The sequence below is a fragment of the Indicator indicator genome, chromosome 8 (assembly GCF_027791375.1).
Source record: "Indicator indicator isolate 239-I01 chromosome 8, UM_Iind_1.1, whole genome shotgun sequence".
Taxonomy (NCBI): domain Eukaryota; kingdom Metazoa; phylum Chordata; class Aves; order Piciformes; family Indicatoridae; genus Indicator; species Indicator indicator.
The window spans coordinates 6,110,302-6,129,649 of NC_072017.1; the positions used below are offsets into that span (position 1 = coordinate 6,110,302).

The 19,348-nt window shown below is 43.5% G+C and overlaps 1 protein-coding gene across 7 annotated transcripts in view; it reads left to right on the forward strand.

Annotated features, from left to right (window-relative positions):
• Positions 1-3,206: 3,206 nt before the first annotated feature.
• Positions 3,207-19,348, forward strand: part of APBB2 (amyloid beta precursor protein binding family B member 2) — a 107,741-nt gene continuing 91,599 nt past the window's right edge. For all 7 annotated transcript variants that reach the window (XM_054382861.1, XM_054382859.1, XM_054382864.1 and 4 more), the window contains exons 1-2: positions 3,207-3,225; positions 7,518-8,318. In XM_054382861.1, the coding sequence (XP_054238836.1) occupies positions 3,207-3,225; positions 7,518-8,318 (820 nt within the window). The remainder of the gene's footprint in view (positions 3,226-7,517; positions 8,319-19,348) is intronic.

Sequence of the window (19,348 nt, forward strand, 5' to 3'; positions counted from 1 at the left end):
AGGCTTGATTACTCTTTGTTTACCTTCAGATTTAGTAATTTTGGATGGCACACAAGATTGAAATTGAAGAATATGGAAGACCAACTCCCTCTTGCTTTATTGGTCATCTCAGTGGCAGAAATTCAAGTTAGAATTTCTGGGTTTGTGTCTGAGTAAAAAGAAAATGAAGGGGCTTTTTACAAGGGCTTGTAGTGATGAGAGGGAATGAACTGAATCTTCATGAGGGCAGATTTAGACTGGAGATCAGGAAGAAATTCTGTACAGTAAGGTTTCAAGTAAAGACCTCAGGGAGGTCATGGATGCCCATCCCTGGAGGTGTTCAAGGCCAGGCTGGATGAGGCTTTGAGCAATGTGACATAGGAGGTGTCCCTGCCTGTGGCAGGGGGTTGGAACTAGGTGGTCTTCAAAGTCCTTTCCAACCCAAACCATTCTATGAATCTATGAAAGTTCATGCTTAAGCCCTCTATTAGCACAGGCATTTAAAGCAGTTGTTTACAATTCTTAAATAAGTCTGAGGTGTAATCTTTATTGTAGAGATTTGAGTAATTTATAGATGGATTGGAAAAGAAAAGAATGTGAAGGCTCAGGGGTTTAATTTACACAGCAGGATTAGCCTGAGGTTTACTTAGCAAATGTGGCTGTGAATGTATAGATCTGGTGACAGAAGGTCTTATTAGCTGTGCTTGTAAGTAGCCAATAGATAAAACACACTCCATCTTCTTGCTATGACAACACTGGCTTTGCCTGCCAGGCTGTTCCATTCTACACAGGGGGGAAAATCTAATTAGAGGAAGAAAATTGAATTAGGGAAAGACTTAGTATGCCATCCCGACTTTTCCCTTCCTAAATGCAGGATTAGTCCTGATTGCATGTCATGGCTATACCCTATTTAAATGACAGAATTTCCCCAAGTGATCACTTGATTTGGGAATACTCCAGTAACATAAGATGACCCAGACTGTCTGCAGCAGAGTGTCAGTCAGTCATATACACACTGATTACTTAGATGTATCCTCCAAGAGATTTCTAAGTAAGGGAGCAATGGATTTTGCCTGTTTCTTTCTGTCATTATTACTTTTATTGTTTTTCTTCTTCCTCTCTAGCTGTTAGAATCTGATTCTGAGAGGCATCTTTTTCTGAATTTTTAATGGATGAGGAACTTGGCTGGATGGGAAGGGAAAATTGGCAAATGGGAAAGCACTTGAGTGCCAGAACTCATCGAAGAATCTGCAGTCGGATTTTTCCTTAATTACGTTATTTAAAGACAGATCAGCATTATGGATTTCCATTAATAAGAGCATCACTAGAACAGAGACAGCACTGCTGCTGGGCTGGTGCAGTCAGCTGGCAGCATGATTAGCTCTGAAAGGAAAAACAGCATTTTGGTGGCAGCAGGGCTGGCAGGTTGCCTCTTGGGAATAGAGGAGCCAGGACAGAAAGCTGGTTACCAGGTGGTGATTTCTGTAGGACTAGATGAAGCAGAAGGAGCTGAAAATGGGAGAAGCTGCATTACCAAGCAGGTTGAAGTGAATTTGTGCTGATGTGAGGTCTGAGCCAGGGTGGAGTGGGGAGAGCAGCAGTGATTCCCTATTTGGGCAGGGAGGTAGGACTTAGATGATCTTGAGAGGTCCTTCCCATCCTCAGCAGTTCTAAGGTTTGTGTGGAGGAGCCTGCAGATCTGTTTGACAGGTCATGTGAGGCTGCTTTCCTGCTTTTGCATTCCCCAAACTGCTCTGCCCACTGCTGGAACTTATTTTCCTGACTTTGCTGAGCTTTCTCTCTCCAGCTTCTAAACTCTGTCCATCAGAGATGTCATTGATGGAGGGAGCAGCAAGAGGAAAAGAAAAATATAGGAACATCATATGTTGCTCTGATCTACCACAGCACTTCATTGAAGGGTTTTCCTTCCTTTTCCTTTCTGAGTGTTTAACATTCCCTGGTTTAACATAACTTATCTACGTAAGTAGATAAATAGGCAAGAAGAAGCATGATGACACTTGACCCTAAAAAAACCTCTGATCTTGAGTCTGATTTCAGCTACCTTAAGGATGTAAATCTAGACTTTATTTGGATGCTTTTGGCTGACATCTGCTTACTTATCATTTAGCTGGCCCTAGCTGAAGAACAAATGCAGGGGTGAAAAGACAGCATGTTAGAATACTTAATGATTAATGTTTTAACATTGTGAGTCACATTTTGAGGTGGAGGGAGATTGCTGGGTTTGAGTTGCAGTCACTGTGCAATGGAGACTTTCTCTCCAGCTGCTTTAAGCAGAGCCAAAGAACTTGAGGCTTCTAGCCCCATGGCATCAGTTTGTCACTAGATGTGTTGTGCTCAGCAGATACCCTTGCAGGAATCACAAAGTGTTAGGGGTTGGAAGGGGCCATCAAGTCCAACCCCCTGCCAAAGCAGGATTACCTAGGGCAGGCTACACAGGAACACATCCAGGTTGGCATTGAAAGGACGTTTGCTTTACTGAAAGAGTTTGTATTATTTGTTTCCTTTATTTGCTAGACACAGTGACAGAAATAGTCCTGAGTGCATAGCAATACCTTGTCCCCAGCATGTGTCATTCACAGCCAAACCAGAGACTCTAAGACCAAGTGGTTTACTTAGGAGAAGATGGCCAGGAAAGGGTCCTGGAGAGGATCTTGTCTGGGTAGCTTGCTTTTTATGATTCCCTCCTCTGGGACCAACTCTGCAGATTGTCCTTCTTAGTTTCACATACTGGGTCTCATTCTGCAAATGTTCATGTGAACGTGCCTGACTGCTGTGCTTCCTTTTACCAACACTGCTGTACTTTCCTCGGTAAGCTGTAGCTGGGTAATAGATGGCAAAAAAAACAAACCAGATTTTCTGATGTCATGACATTTTTGCTACAGTCTGTTGACCAGAACTGGAGAATACTGTTGAACCTGTGCTGCTAGAAAAAATTTACATTAAGGAAAATGTCATAAGTGTTTTTAATGCCTTGTTCTCATTGCTGCAGACTAGCCTTTAATGACTCTCAGATATCACTGAAAGCTCAGAAGACCCCTGCTGTTACATTCTGAGGTTTGTTTAGAATGCTTAACGTCTCGTAGGAGCTTCTTAAATGTGGTATTTTTATTTTGTGTTTTCCTTTGGTTTTAATTCTTCAATGATCCCTCTTTTCAGATTTCAAATTATAATCTATTTCCTGATGCATTGCTGACGCCCCGTGAGCCATGTCAGAAGTACTTCCAGGTCAGATGCCCTTTAAAAGATTCTGCTATGCAAATATGTGAAACTTTCTTCTTCCTTTCCTCCTTCGTCTTTCCAGGCCCATACTTCACTTTCATTTTGCATTTATACATGAAAAAGAGCAAGCACTTCATTTTCTTTTTAACAGAGCCTTTTTGAATGAACTCTCAATTCAGCTTTTTAAAAAAACTCTTCCAATAGACCATAGAATGATTAGAAGTAAAACCCAAGTTGGTCATGCAGTGTTTTCTGTTTGCAATGATGTTTTCTCTCTCCTCCTTCCAGCTCTGTTAGCTTTATGTGAGGATTGGAAAGCCTCAGTAAAAGCCATGCAAGTAATAGTGTTACTTGTGTTGTTATGGTCATCTTAGACAACTGGGACTGCTGTATGTTAAACCTGGTAGAGTGGTGAAAGTGAATCAATCTGTATCTGTAGGCTTGTTTCTAGATGTTAGAAGTATGCAGTTGAGACAGATTTGTTATAGAATAAGCAAGCTAAAACATTAATGAGTTGCTGTGACAGATCTACTTAATGAACTGTCCTTAAGCACTACTAATGTTACTGTTCTCACTAGTGAGAACACCCTAATTTATTCTTAGTTTTTCACCAGAGTCCAATTTTTTTTTTTCTTACATACATTATTTTTACTCACAGCTTACTAGTGTTGACCTATTTTTCACAGAATCACAGAATTGTCAGGGTTGGAAGGGACCTCAAAGATCAACCTGCCATAGGCAGGGACACTTCACTCTACATCAGGTTGCTCAGAGACCCAGCCAGCCAGGCCTTAAAAACTTCCATATTTTAGCTGAGATATATTATCTTAGAATGGTTTGTGTTGGAAAGGACCACCTAGTTCCAACCCCATGCCATGGGCAGGGACACCTCCTACTAGACCAGGTTGCTCAAGGCCCCATCAAACCTGGCTTTGAAGAGTTCCAGGCTTGGAACCCCCACAAGTCTTTCTGGGCAACCTGTTCCAGTGCCTTACTTATGGGAAAGAGTAAATATGTGAGCTCAGTGATTCCTGGTCTGCTGGTTTATTAGTGTTCACTTTTCAGTGGAAGACAGAGGAGTTGAAAAAAAAGAGTGCTCTGTGCCAGTAGCATTGTCTCTGGGGGTGGCCATGCAGCATGAGGAGCTGCCCAAGCAGGGTGAAGGAACACAGTCTGCCTCCGGAGGGGGACTCCTGGCACAGGTGATTAGAATTTTGGTCTTCAAATTATAGGCACAGGAGAAAGTTTCACTTCCTAGGAGATTTTAATTAGAAAGCTGGGATGTGCTTCCTGTGGCAGAAGTGATGCCTTTCAAGTGTCACCATGTCCAGTACAAAGGAGGGAACACAGACTGTCACTCTTCTTCCTTATGCTGTTCTATTGTGCAGTCTGGGAGGGGGTCAGCATTTCTTTGAATTCAGAAGTTTCCCAGCACTTAAGTTAGTCCTGGTCTGGTAGTAGCTTCTGCCCTTGAGACGCAAGACCTGCTCTTCCCTTCGTACTCTCTTTTTGCCTCTTCCATTGCTTCCCTTTTTGCTACCTTTTTATCTGTTTCTGAGGAGGGTGGAGAGATGCTGCCTGTGCATATCCCAAAGCCTGGCTGAGAGTGCAGGGTGATGGCCAACAAGCAAGCACCTGTCCTTTGAGAGGACAGCCTGCTCCTCTCCCTGCACACCTTATGGTACTATTTACATGTCCATTGATTATTTAATTGTGATGACTTGGTCAATGGATCATTTGAAAGGGGATAAGGAGGGAGGTGGTGTCTAGTGAAAGGGTTGTTTTGACGTTTTTCCACTTACAATCATACATCAGCCCCAGCATAGCACCCAACTTACAAACACTGCTTGGAATTTTGGAGGCTTTGGCTCAGTCATTGCTCAATGTATCAATATTCATCATAAACCCATGGGGAAACTTTAATAAGCAGATGAATAAAATGCAATACATTTTGTTTCAGTGTTTCTGTGTATGTATTCTAACAATATTTTTGATAAGTGAAGTGCTGACAGCAGGAGACTGGCTAAAGATGGTCTGGCAGACAGATACTTAAACATTTTTGGAGGAAGATTAATTTCTAAGAAGTTTGTTAAGCAGTAAAAATAGTGGCAAACATTGCAGGAAGCTGCTCATTTGTAACAAAGAAGAAGAATAAATTTCAGTCTTGTTCCAGATTGTGGCAGTTTGTATTTATTGATGAGGGGGAGGGGGAAAGCTTGTTTTAATTTGCTAAAGCATGAAGTAAAATACAATCTAGTGAAATTCATGTGTTGTACAGGTCATAATCCATAAGATTTAAAGGCCAGGCAGTGGGGCAAATTTATCCTGCACTATTAATTTATGTGACTTCCAGATTTCAATCAGAGTTTTAACTGATTCAACAAAGATATAAGGCAGGCAGTGCATAAACACAACCCATTTTGTAGTTTCAAATTAAAACGTGTGCTTTGGTAGCATTATGCAAGATCAAATGTGACCTTCCTCACATTAGACTTGGTTGGATTTAGGCAAGATGCAGAAAGCAACAATTATTGATGGATTTATATGAGAAGTGAATTTATAAAGTCCCTTTAAATGATGCAGTGGCTGTGTTCTAGAAGTGGTTTGTGACTAAAGCTCCAGTTGTCTGTAGGATATTTGTTAGTTGTTACCTAAACTGATGGGTTTTGCACAGCGTGGGTGGGGTGATCAGTCTTAAACTTGTAGTTGGTCTGGACCAACTGGCTGGGACTTGAAGGAAATGGCAGAGAGGCAAATTTGTCACATTTAGTTTAAACTCCTGTTTTGAACGAGTTGTGGAAGTTGTTCTAGGTAGATGATTCAAGGAGCAGAGCATGCTCCTCTGCTTGGTTTGAAATGAACCAGTGATGGTTACAAGTGTGCAGCTTTAACAGCACATCAAAGATGCAGCAACTCCATCAACTGTGTGTGCATTTAGGTAACATTTTGAAGTGCTCCTTGTCACTCTGTGTTTATGTATATGTTTTTTTTTAAACCCCATATAGTCAATCTCTTGTAAATCTGTACAGCAGTCACTTTGCTCATATATCAAATACACAAGGATGCAGCCCGACTCAGCTGCAATCAGCTGTCATCAGCTAGCTCAAATTACAGCTTTGCATTGCTGGAGAAGCCCCAGACACATTTTTATGTGCAATATAAGCAGTCAGTGGTATCTGAGAATTAGGAACAACAGAAAGGGTGTTTCATGCTGTGGCAGATGGGAGTGATTTATTAATTGGCCTCTAATTTGGTTGCCAGGTGTCAAACAACAGTAACTACTGCAGTATGTAAATTAAGGTGTTCATGGAGCATTTATGCAGATTAGTGGGAGCCATAAATAGTGCAGGAACAAATTATATTTAAAAAAAAATATTTTTGATCACTTTTAATGGTCTAGAAATCTGTTCCCTCAATAAACTTTTTTTTTTCCTACCCCCAAAAAATGAGCTGTGCCCCTGGCTAGCAAAAATCAGAAACTTGTCTGCAAGTAGACAAAAGAGTGGTTTTATTTAATACTGGAAAGGGTGAACTCTGCCCTAGGATGTGTGGGTGTACCCTTAAATTTGAACTTTGTGAACTGAAAGTGAGTCATCTTCATCTCTGGAGCACAGCACTCTTTTTAAACTCGATTGAATTAGAGCAGGATATTCTGTCAAGGGTTCCCCCCCTGCTTTGTTTCACCTTTGTGAAATATACCTTGCCTTCTGGCCCTCTGCTTCCCACCTCCAAAACAGAAAGTGGCAGGGGGGAAATAGAAAGATGAAGAACAGAGAAAATGCAAATATTAAGGGCAGCAGGCAATTGTCTTAAAATGATCAGTGCTTGAGTTCCACCCTAAATGAAAAAGGAGCAGCTTAGACATTTCTCAAGTTTTCTACTTCCTGGTGCTAAGTGGTTGAGTTTTTCCCCTCCTCTTCAGAGGTAGAGATGAAATACTGAAATGAAAGGATGACTTCTGGACTTCCAGGCATTTGCAAAGGATACCTTTCCTTCCCACAAGCCCACCTGCAACAGAATCAGATACGAAAAACCTGCCCAAAAACTGCCTTGTATCGGGTCAAGCATTTTGCTTTTTCTCAGCTTCATGGTCCTGGTGATCTCTATGTTTTTTTAGTGCTTCTGGTTTTCCTTATTTAATAAGCTAAGCTTTTTGTCTGTTCTCTTACCCACTTAGGTTGTGGTAATTTTCCTACTGTAAACCAATTATGTCAAGTGCTGCATCTCTTTACCAGAAGCCCTGTTAAAATCTTGTGTGTACTGAAGGAGTTCCATGAGTGTCTCTCTTGCTTTTGCAGTCGATTCCGGCGTGGACGCCCTGGCAGTGTTTATGGCCAGCAGCAGCACGACGGACGTTGTGAACCGCAACAGCCCTGCCACCCCACCCAACACCCTCAACCTGCGCTCCTCTCACAACGAGCTGCTGAATGCAGAGATCAGGCACACGGAGACCAAGAACAGCACTCCCCCAAAATGCAGGAAAAAATACGCCCTGACTAACATCCAGACCGCCATGGGGCTTTCCGACCCGGCGGCACAGCCCCTTCTGGGCAACAGCTCTGCAAATATAAAGCTGGTGAAGAATGGAGAAAACCAGCTCAGGAAAGCGGCTGAGCAGGGACAGCAGGATCCCAACAAAAACCTCAGTACCACTGCGGGCATAAACGTAACTTCTGAGAAGTTTGAAGGCAAAGAGCCGATCCCACAGGATTCCTCTGGCTGTGAAATATTGCCCTCACAGCCAAGGAGGACCAAGAGCTTCCTGAATTACTATGCGGATCTAGAGACATCTGCTAGAGAGCTAGAGCAGAGTTTTGTTGCCATGGAAGATAAATCTGCACAAAGCAACAGCCAGGCTTCTACTGTTATTGTCAATGGGGACGTCCTGCCCCGGAAACAAAACATACTGTCGAGCCCAGAGGATGGCCAAGTTGCCACAGTGTCATCAAGCCCAGAGACTAAGAAAGACCACCCAAAAACTGGGGCCAAAACAGATTGTGCCCTCCATAGGATTCAAAACCTGGCCCCAAGCGATGAGGACTCCAGCTGGACTACACTGTCCCAGGACAGCGCCTCGCTGAGCTCGCCCGACGAAACAGGTAGGCAAGGAAAGGCTGCTTGTGGCCACTCTTCTGGACATGCTTCACTTAACTCCTCTCAGCTGGTGGCTGGAAGGAGAGAGGTGATTCAGTGCTGCTCTCTGTGAGGAGGTGACTTGCATCAAAACACAAGCACGGAGCTTCCAGTGCAGCTTTTTGTCCACTTGGGAACGCTTGGCAGCCTCCAACTTGATCCTAGCAGCTTTACAAGCACCAGTGGGTGCTGTGGATAGGTTACTAAAAATACGCCAAGTGAACTTTTTGCTAATTTATAAATGATTGCTCTTCACTAATCAATGGGTGCATGTTGTGAGCAGTACATGATTCTCTAGAGATGCTAAATGATAGGTAAATCTCCACACACAACAAAGAAACTTTCTCTGCAATGATATTTTTTTTTTTTTGGCTCAACAGAGGGTTTGACTTTTCTAATTGAATCTTTTATGAGTGTCCACCCTCTGCCCAAGTCTTTTCATGGTGTTCTTTTATTTTTATAAGAGTCCTCCTAAGCCTTGGCTCAGTTAATTTCCACATTTTATTTTCTTTGTGCAGCACTTAGGTACAGTAACTCAGAAACTTGAAACCATGGCATTTCCTGGTTTGGAAACCTGGGCTCATTAATTATTTGAACAGTTATAATGACTTCTGCACCGGCTCTGCTGTGATTTACAACATTATTTTTGCATTCTTTTTAAAACTCTTGTGATCTCTTTTATTCTAATTAATGGCCTTGAGCAAGTTTTTATATCCAAGCCAGTGCTGAAGCGTATCCAGAGAAGGGCCACGAGGATGATCAGAGGGCTGGAGCACCCCTCCTACGAGGACAGACTGAGAGAGTTGGGACTAATCAGTCTGGAGAAGAGATGGCTCCAAGGAGACCTTATTGTGGCCTTCCAGCATCTGAAGGGGGCTACAAGAAAGCTGGGGAGGGACTTTTTAGGGTGTCAGGGAGTGATAGGACTGGGGGGAATGGAACAAAAATAGAAATGGGTAGATTTATATTGGATGTTAGGAAGAATTTCTTCCCCATGAGGGTGGTGAGACACTGGAACAGGTTGCCCAGGGAGGTGGTGGAAGCCTCATCCCTGGAGGTTTTTAAGGCCAGGCTGGATGTGGCTGTGAGCAACCTGATGTAGTGTGAGGTGTCCCTGCCCTTGCCAGGGGGGTTGGAACTGGATGATCCTTGAAGTCCCTTCCAACCCTAACAATTCTGTGATTCTGTATAAAGGTACAGCTTTGTCAAAAAGGGGAGGCAATGCAATTCTTGATGTTGACATGAGGTTAAAGAAGTTCATTATCTATTGTTTCTATTTTAAGTGATTTCATTATTTTGATGCAGAGATTATATACTCTCTGGAGGTCACCATGTTCCAAACACACAGCTGCATTCCATGTCAGGCATGCATGACTATCTCAATAGTGGTTTTTATTTTAGTATATAGTTTTGGGGTTTTTTTTTAAATCCCAACCAGAAATCCCCACTATGTGACGTATAATGGATCTTCTGAACTTTTTGATACGTAACAAACCTTTGTTGTTCAGAGAGAAACTTTTCATGGAGTCATCTCTCCATGTGCAAAATGAAAAAGGCTTCAGTTTACTAAAATTGCTGGTTGAGTTAATATTATTTCTCTGGACTCTAAAGAGAGTCCCAGAAAGGCTTAGGTTGGAAAGTACCTTAGAGATCACCTACTCCAATCTCTCTGCCATGGGCAGGGACACTTCCCAACCAGACTTGGTCGCTCAAGGCCTCATTCAACCTGGCCTTGAACACCCCCATGGAGGAGGCATCCACAGCCTCCCTGGGCAGCCTATTCCAGAGGTGAGATAGTTGATGTTGGAGAGACACAAATTTTCTTACCCTTGAAACACTTGCCCTACTTGCTGCCTTCAGTGTTCTGGGGACTGCACAGAGGCAGCAGCTCCCTCCAGCTCCTCAGCCTGTGGCTTGCACAGCAGCTTGTTTCCACCCAGGGTTGAAAGTGCCATTAAAAGAGGCATCAAGAGTACAAGTGCCCTTTTTTTTTTGGGCAGTGCCACTGCTGTATGCAACTGCCATGTACCAAATTGCAGTCTGCTGCTGGTCCCTGAGCAAATCTGGGAGGGCCATTTAATAGCTGATTACAAATAACCCAGTGCAGAAATGACAGTGAGGAGACTGGTCCTTGGGCACCAGGATTGTGACTTGTAAATAGAAACTGATATTCTGAAATAACTGTGTGTCTGGGTTGAGTAATCCTCTAATATAATGAAAATTACAGCAAATCATGAACTAGTCAGAAGGGTTCATACCAATGGTCAGCTCTGCCCCTGATTTGAACCAGCATCTTTGACAGAATTAAAATGGGTGTCCTCTTAAAAGCACCATTTTTCCTTCACAGCACCTGTCTGATACAGACAGCAAGTATGTTATTTACTACAGAAGGTGCTTTCTGTGTTCCTGAGGATGGTAAAAGATTTATGGGAGCAGAAATACTTTCAATTACACTGTGGATAAACACAACTACTATGATACTAAAGAAAAAATATTTCCTCGCTGTACAATTGTAGAGTTTCACAGATTACATTGGGTCAGAGGGCATCTGCAGTGAGCAGGGACACATCCACTAGATCAGGATGCCGTGGGAAACATTAACTCTGATCTTGAATGTCTGCAGGGATGGGGCCTCAACCACATCCCTGGGCAACCTGTTCTAGTAGTTCCCCACTGTCATGCTGCAGAACTTCCTCCTGATGTCCAACCTAAATCTCCCCTGCTCCAGTTTCAAACCATTACCCCTTGTCCTATCACTACAAGCCCTTCTAAACAGTCCTTCCCCAGCCTTCCTGTAGGTGCCCTTCAGATACTGAAATGTAGCTATAAGGTCTCACCAGAACCTTCTTTACTCTAGGTTGAACAGCCCCAATTCTTTCAGCCTGTCTTCATAGGAGAGGTGCTCCAGCACTCATCTTTGTGGCCTTCCTCTGGACCCAGTCCATCAGGTCCATGTCCTTCCTGTGCTGGGGGCCTTATAGCTGGACACAGCACTCCAGGTGAGGTCTCACCAGAGCAGAGTGGCAGAATCACCTCTCTTGACCTGCTGGCCACGTGACTTTTGATGCAGCCCAGGATACAACTGGCCTTGTGGGCTGAGTTCTGGGTAAACATTCAAATTGTTTGGCAGAAGAGGCTCTAGTTCACACCTGCTGATCATCCTGATGGCCTGTCAACTTTTAATGTTGAGCTGAGTGTTTGAATCCTGCACCTTACTGGTAACCACATATCAAGAACAGTGCATGCTTCATGGTCTCCGACTTGACCATTTGCTGACTGCTTATGGAATAGGAAAGATGACTCTTGCTGTGTACATCCTTGTGTAGGAGATGTTCTGTGTGTGGAGGAACCAGCTGCATGCTTACCTTCCTTTTAGCTACCCTTGTGATAGGATTTTAGAGCAGAGAAAGTAAGCCAGTTTAAAAGAAATAAAACCTAACAGGCCCTATGGTTACACAGTGTTCACAGGAATGATCAGCAGTCAGGGTCTACTGGTTGAAGACCATAAAAGAAATTGAGCTTGACAGTAAATTGAGCTTGAAAACTGACTCTCTTGAGTACATGCTGCTGTTATCGCTTGCACAGAGAGGCTGCTTGCTGTGTTTGGGCAGTCAGGTTGTTCTTACCCTCTGGTTCCCAGTGGAACTACCTAAATCCATGACTTGAGTGCTTGCATGAGTGGTCTGACTCAAAACTCGAAGCTTCCAGGGTAAAGACCATTGATCAGGATACTTTTGAATTGGGATAGTTAACAAAAATAGGGATGCAAAAGTGAATGAACATGTTTAAATTCAGGAATGGGAGGATAGATGTTTTGTGCAGTAGTGATTAGCATCCTCTCCCAAACTCTGCAATTACCAAAAATTTGGGACCACAGTAGAGGTTTTCCAGGAGGCGCTGTATGGTCATAGTTGCAGTTTCATATTTAACTGTTTGCCAAAAAAGAAATAATCACAGAATCACAGAATGTTAGGGACTTGAAGAGACCTCAAAAAATCATCCAGTCCAACCCTCCTGCCGGAGCACTATCACCTAGAGTAGGTCATGCAGCAATGCCTCATAGAAGGAGACTCCACAACATCTCTAGAAAGCCTGTTCCAGGACTCTGTTTTCCCTTATGTTCACGTGGAACCTCCTCTGCTCCAGCTTGCACCCATTGCCCCTTGTCCTGTCATTGGACATCACTGAGCAGAGCTCCATCCTCCTGATACTGCCCTTCTCATCTTTATAAATCTGAATGAGGTCACCTCTCAGCCTCCTCTTCTCCAAGCTACAGAGCCCCAGCTCCCTCAGCCTTCCCTCATAAGGGAGATGTTCCACTCCCTTCAGCATCTTTGTAGCTCTGCATTGGACTCTCTCAAGCAGTTCCCTGAAGTTCATTTTGACCTGAGGGGCCCAGACTGGACATAATATTCTAAATGCAGTCTCACCAGGGCAGAGTAGGGGGGGAGGAGAACCTTGAACTACTACACACCACTTCTAACACAGCCCAGGATGCCATTTGCCTTCTTGGCCACAAGGACATATTGCTGGCTCATGGTCATCCTTCTGTTCACCAGGACCCCCAGGTCCCTTTTCCCTATGCTGCTCTCCAGCAGGTGAGTCCCCAGCCTGTACTGGTCCAGGGTGTTGTCTTTTTGCAGATGCAAGACTCTCTATTTTATCAGATCTGTAAATTTTCCTCCCTAGGGACAGCTTGATTCAGCTGCCTGCCTGGTGTCCCTTGAGGGTCGCTAATGGTGTCCAAGGCAGGCAGTAGATAGGAGGCAAGCACTAGGACTTATGTTCTGGAGGAGCAACTGCAGGCTAAGTGGGACACACATGAAGTAATGCTCATAACGGAATTAACAAGCTGGACAGAAACTGCAACATTCACCCTGCCCTGCAGAAACAAAATTGTGGCCTGGTGGTGGTTTCAAAATCACTCTTTGGTTAATCACTGCTGTATTGAGCCTAAAGCTCGAGCGCTGTTTGTCATATTCTTTCCAAACAGCTCTGTCATCTCTCCCTGCATGCTCTGGGGTTGGAGGAGATGGAGTTTTAAAGACAGGTGCCTTCTGGTAGCTGTGTTTTGACTTCAAACCATTGCTGTGCCTAGCTCAGTGCTTCAGCTAAAATAGTGTCAAATGTGGCCCTGCCCTACCTGATGTAGTTTCATTCATTTTGACATTACTCCAGCTGAGCTTCTGGCCACTTGATGAGAGTTCAACAATCTGGTTTCTTTTGCCCTTGGTATTTAATTTCTTGTCTGCTGTCTTTTCAGGGACAATTTCCTTGTTAAGTGTAGCAAAGCTCATAGAATCATAGACTGGCTTGGGCTGAAGGGACCTCCAAAGGTCATCTAGTCCAACCCCCCTGTAGTGAGCAGGGACATCCTCCACTACGTTAGGTTACTCAGAACCTTGTAAAGCCTGACCTTGAATATGTCCAGGGATGGGGCCTTTACTACCTCCCTGAGCAAGCTGTTCAGTGTTCCACTCCCCTCATAGTAAAGAACTTCTTCCTAAAGTTAACCTAAATCTACTCTCCTCTAATTTCAAACCACTGTCCCTTGTCCTATCACTGCAGGCCTTTGCAAACAGTCCTTCTGCAGCTTTCCTGGAGCCCCCTTCAGGTACCAGAAGGCTGCTACTAGGTCTCTCTGAAGCCTTCTCTTCTCCAGGCTGAACAATCCAGCCCTTCTAAGGGCTCCAGAGCTGGACACAGTACTCCAGGTGAGGTCTCACCAGAGCAGTAAAGTGGCAGAATCACCTCTCTCCACCTGGACAAAATCAGAGTGGTGCTTTGTATGAGTGTGGTGTGTTTTGAGTGTTTTCAAAATAACTCTTTTCTCCTCAGTAAGATAGATATATATATATATATGTGTGTATATATATATATATATAAAATATAAATACCTAGTTGTGGAGCAAACAAATGCCTGCAGACCTGGCTGCTGCAGTGTGGGGAGCACTGGCATGGCAAAGTGAATGGTGACAACAGGAATGGAGGCAACACAGGAGAGCGAATACCTGCATTGTCCTTCTACCTGAGTGGAAGCTGTAGAGCAGTTCACAGAGTTTTCAAAGTAGCACAAGTTTCCCCAGACTTCATAGTGCAGTTTGCATTGATGTGTGACATTATGAGATATTAGGATGTGTCTTTTGGTGCAGGGCTTGTTGTAGCAAAGAATCTGCAAGGAAAACTCGAGTTTCAGGAGTGATGAACAAGTTAATCATGTCTGGTGCTTCATTTGGCAAACTCTTTTTAGAAGCTTTTCAAGTTTCTATTGTTTCAGGGAGGGGCAGGTGTAATTATGGGTCCCTCTTGTTATCTCTGAGGGTCAATGAGTCTTCCTGAAAAAGCTCTTTTCTGCCTAGGATTATATGTCTTCACAGGTCTCTCCTGAGACCACGGAAAGGTTCAGGTCCAGTCAGATGCAGGACCAAGCAAAGAGGAAGGGAAAACAAAATACAGAAGAGAAACCTGAGAAGGTAATGGTGAGGAGGAAGCCAGGATCCTGATAGGTCTTTCAGAGGGTTGGTAAGGCAGAAAGTTGCACAGAAGAAAAGCCACATTCCACTAGTATCAGACTAACTGCCCCTCCTTAAGAAAACCCAAACCAACAGAATTCTTAGTTCATAAAGCTGTGCAAGTACTGACAAATTACAACCAAAATTGATCCAGTAAACCTCTGCCTCAGCACTTCTCAATGCTGCATAGAACTCAGGCCAAATTCCAGTCCACCTGATGGATGTTTTGAAATGGGTGTAGAAATCTCTGGGGAAGGAGAAACCTGTGCTAGCTTTGGGAGGACTCTTAACCTTTGGCCTTCTGCTTGCTAAGGCAAGCAGAGAACTTGAATATATTCTGCTGAGTGGATTCTGTATGCTCCAGAGCTCTTTGCAGCCTGGTTAGGTGCTTGTTTGTCATCTTCTGTGCTCCTGCATCTCAGCTGCAGGACGGTGTGGTAGAGAAATGGTTTTGTCACTCAGCAGGATGTCTCTTGTGGCTCCTGAGCTTCTGAAGGCTCTCACAGTTGCTGGGGTAGCAGTAACCCACCCAGGTGTGCAAGGCTGGGGATGGCTAGTACAGTTTGGGTGATTTCATGCTCCAAAGTCATCCCTGCCTCTTTGTAGCTAAATCCCCTGCAGAGTAGAAACCCAAAGCCTGTGCCACTGTGGTCATTTCTCTTAAGTATCTACAGTGATACCAAGCATCAGGCCCTAGCTGCGGTGGTGAACTTGTCTCTCGCTGCTGGCTCTCAGTGAACAAGAATTATGGAGTGGGGAGGAAAGCAGGAAAGAGTGGAAGGTGGGAGCATGACCTGGTGGCTTGTTGGGGAACGAGCCCACTGGAAAGGGAAGCAAAAGGAGAGTAACTGCAGCTATGGAACTAAATCAGAATTTGGCACAGACTGAGTGGCAGCTGGAATAAGCAAGAGCTGGAAGCAAGCAAGGGTTAGGCAAACAGGACTAGCACAGAGACAGCATGAGTAAGTAGGATAGACTAAGACTGAGGGTAAAGCAGCAGAAGTGAGTATTGGGGAATCTGCTCTTGAGGCTGAAATTTTATTTCGTGAAGTTCTGAAAACTTAAAGCTGGCAAAAATAGGAGAGCTGTGGGTGAAAACTACTTGATATTGAATTACTGCAAAGAGAAAATCAGATCCTAGTGCAGGATTAGATTAAAGCCCTGGTAGCAAGAGATATCTGTGCATTGAGGGACACAGATCTCTATTCCCCTGGAGTTCCTGCCTGCTATGTTTGCACCTGTAGGTATTTCTTTTCATCTCCCCAAGCTAGTGGCTCTCTTAGACTCCAGTCACTCAGTGCACTGGTTTCTCATGTCCTTAACTCTCACACAAGACAACCTGAACTGATTTAAATTTAATTCAGCTCCTTGGAATAGGCTGCCCAGGGAGGTGGTTGAGTCACCAACCCTGGATGTGTTTAAAGGTTGTTCAGATGTGGTGATTGGGGATATGGTTTAAGGGTGAACCTTGTAGAGTAGAGTCAATGGTTGGACTTGATGATCCCAGGGGTCTTTTCCAAACTGAATAATTCTGTGATTGAATTAATGACATAGGATTGACTGAACTGGGTCCCTTGGGTCACAACTCCACTATGGCAAGCTGTGGTATGAGACAGAAACCTATGGCATGTACCACTGAGATGTGGACACAATGGTGCTGCAGGCAGCCTTGAGTTCTTTGCTGCTGCATCAAGGAAAAGGTGGGTATATTCCAGACAGTACTGAGCCGTCTCAGTGGGCCAGGAGAGATCTTGTATGATGGCTTTTGGCATGCTGCAGAGACCTTTCTCTGAACTCCAGTCCTCACTTGAGAGTGGATGTATGGTCCCTGCCTCAAGGGACGTGAAGCCTTTCTTAAGCAATCCCGTGAAAGCACAAACATTTGCCATTACGACTCAATTGCTTCATTGTGAGATGTATGGAGCCCCGGGGTATTCAGCATAAGGTTGTAAATGTCCAACATCAGGATGCCACAGAGCTCAAGGTAATGACATTAAGTGGGTTTCTTGTAGAGTCTGAGATCTGGATTTCTGGAGCCAGCAGCCCGTGTCCTTCGCTTCGCACGGCAGATTTATCCATGAGAGCTCAGGGCTGAGAAATCCTCAGGGGGAGAGGAAGAAGGCAACCCCAAATCTAAAACATTTTATTTTGGTGCCTGCTTATAATGTCTCTGGGGCATTTTTAGCCATTTCTATATGATGTTGTGTTACAGGGGTTGTTTTCAAGCACTATTTGTTATGCTGGTCATTTTATATGTACATCATTTGATACACTGGGTTGATTTGTTACCTAATACAAATTTCAAACAGAAACCTCCAAGTAATACTTCTCAGAACTAGTCATGAAACTGTTTCTTAATTAAACTATTTTTTGCCTAAGCAGGGACATCATTCAGTATTAACTGAATTATTTTTCCCCTGATTCTAGTTTTACTTGCTTTTGAATTGAGTTTAAATATGAATCACTTCCTCAGTTATTAACCCAGTGCACTGAGAGCACAGTAGCACTGTGATGATATTCAAGTAAGAGTTGTAGCTCTGCAGAGCATGCCTCTTTTGCATGTAACTGATAAAATGCTCTAGATACAAGGGTTTGGCTTCTTTTACTTTTTAGAAGTGGATTTTTGGCTCTTTCCTGACCCTGAGAAGTTTTCAGTAAGGAAGAAAGGAGCCCATCCCTCCTCCCCTTCGTAAAATGAAAGCCAAATGGCACAACTCAGACCAGCCAAATTAATTTTTAAATTAGAACTACATTTCCATGCAGAATTTAATTTAATTTTACTTCTACTCCACAAGAAAGAGACAGTCAGGTTACCCTGGTCATTTTGGCTGCCATGATTCTTGGCTTTGCTTTAATTATTGATTATAGCAAGGGGAGGGACTCTGGGATGAGAGCAGTGCTCTCGCTAATAGAAGCCTTTCACTAAATCAATTCCTACCATTGCTGCAATGCACCTTCAGGGAGTCGCAGGTTTGCAGCCTGAAGAAGAATTTTGCTTTCAAAGAGTGGAGCTTTGCCATTTGTTTTTATAAGCCTTTCCTTTTTGTGTTTATATAGGCAGCTAAGGAGAGAAAGAAACAACAACATAACTACATTTCCAGGGGCTGATTTGCAGAGCGAGGGACCAAAGTTGAGCTGATTAAATCTTGATGTGATTGTGGCTTGTGGGCTGGAAGTACTGTTTTAAAAGCTTGTCTCCTGAGCAGAGTCAGTCAGAAAATACATCAATGTCTTGCAAGCTGGAATCAATTCACTAGAGAAAGCACTGTCTGCACATGCTGCTGTAATTCCTGTGTAGCCATACCTCTCGTTTTTTCCTGGCTGATCAGAAAACACAGGCACTTAGATGGTCAGTGTGGTGTTTCCTCTGTTTCTTCTAGCGGCAGTTGAAGCACTGTTCCTCATTAGACTAATTAAGTAAGTGCCTGTTTAAACATAGCTGTGCCTTTTGCCATATTTGAGTTGGAGATGCCACACAGAAGGAGAATATGAAGCTGTTGGGACATGTATGTGGCAAAGTTAAACGATGCTGGTAGCAGATCAGTACGTGCTGAACTATCCAGGAGCATCTAGTAACTGTAAGTAACACTTCTTGTCTGGTTTGCTTATGTATAGCTCTGCTTACCAGTGCCACTTAGCTCTGGATGCAGTTACCTGTTAATAAAAATCCTGTTCAGTGGAAGATCAGCCTGTATCTGGCAAGTTTTGGAGTGTACAGTGTGCAGTTCATACTGTAAAGTTACCTTTCTAAATGCTCATCATTTTAGTAGTGAACTGACAAGTGATGTATTAGACTTGTGATCCATAGAGCTTGAAGGTTTTTTTTTATGTAGGTTTAAAATACTTTATGAACAGGACTTTCAGTTTCTCCTTCACACATCACAAATTTCTCCCTTGGGACTGCTTTATTTTCCTTGCAGTCAAAAGGGGAAAAAAAGTCTGTCTGAATAATATAAGAGCAGTACCCCTAGTTGTTTCCTAAAGTCCAAAGTAAAGCAACTTCTCATGTACTGAGTGAGGTTTTAGAGGTTAGAAATGTGAGGTGGTTTATTAACCAGTATTTGATTGGGATGTGTCACAGAATGTTGACTAATATCTTGGACATTTTGTTGTTGTTGTTGTTGTTGTTCATTTTGCCAGCCTTAAATCAATCAATTTGGCTGGGTCAGGAAAGTGATCCTATGTCAGAAAAAGCTGGTTCAGGCAAAGTTAAAAAGTACCAGATAGCACATGATACAATACAAAGTTGTAAATAATTCTGCCCAAAATGCTGCAAACAAGTGTTAGCTCACCAGAGTGGCATTTCATTTCTCCAGTGGTTTAAAAGTAAGCTTTTTGAAAGTAATGAGCCTTGCAGCTTGAATTCTGCAATGATGAACAAATCTCCTGTCTCATTGGGCAGTGGGATGTGATTTGTTATTGTGTGTTGGGTAAGGTGGTAGTCAAAAGTTCGGAAGAGAGAGCAAACTCTTTGTTTTCTCCTT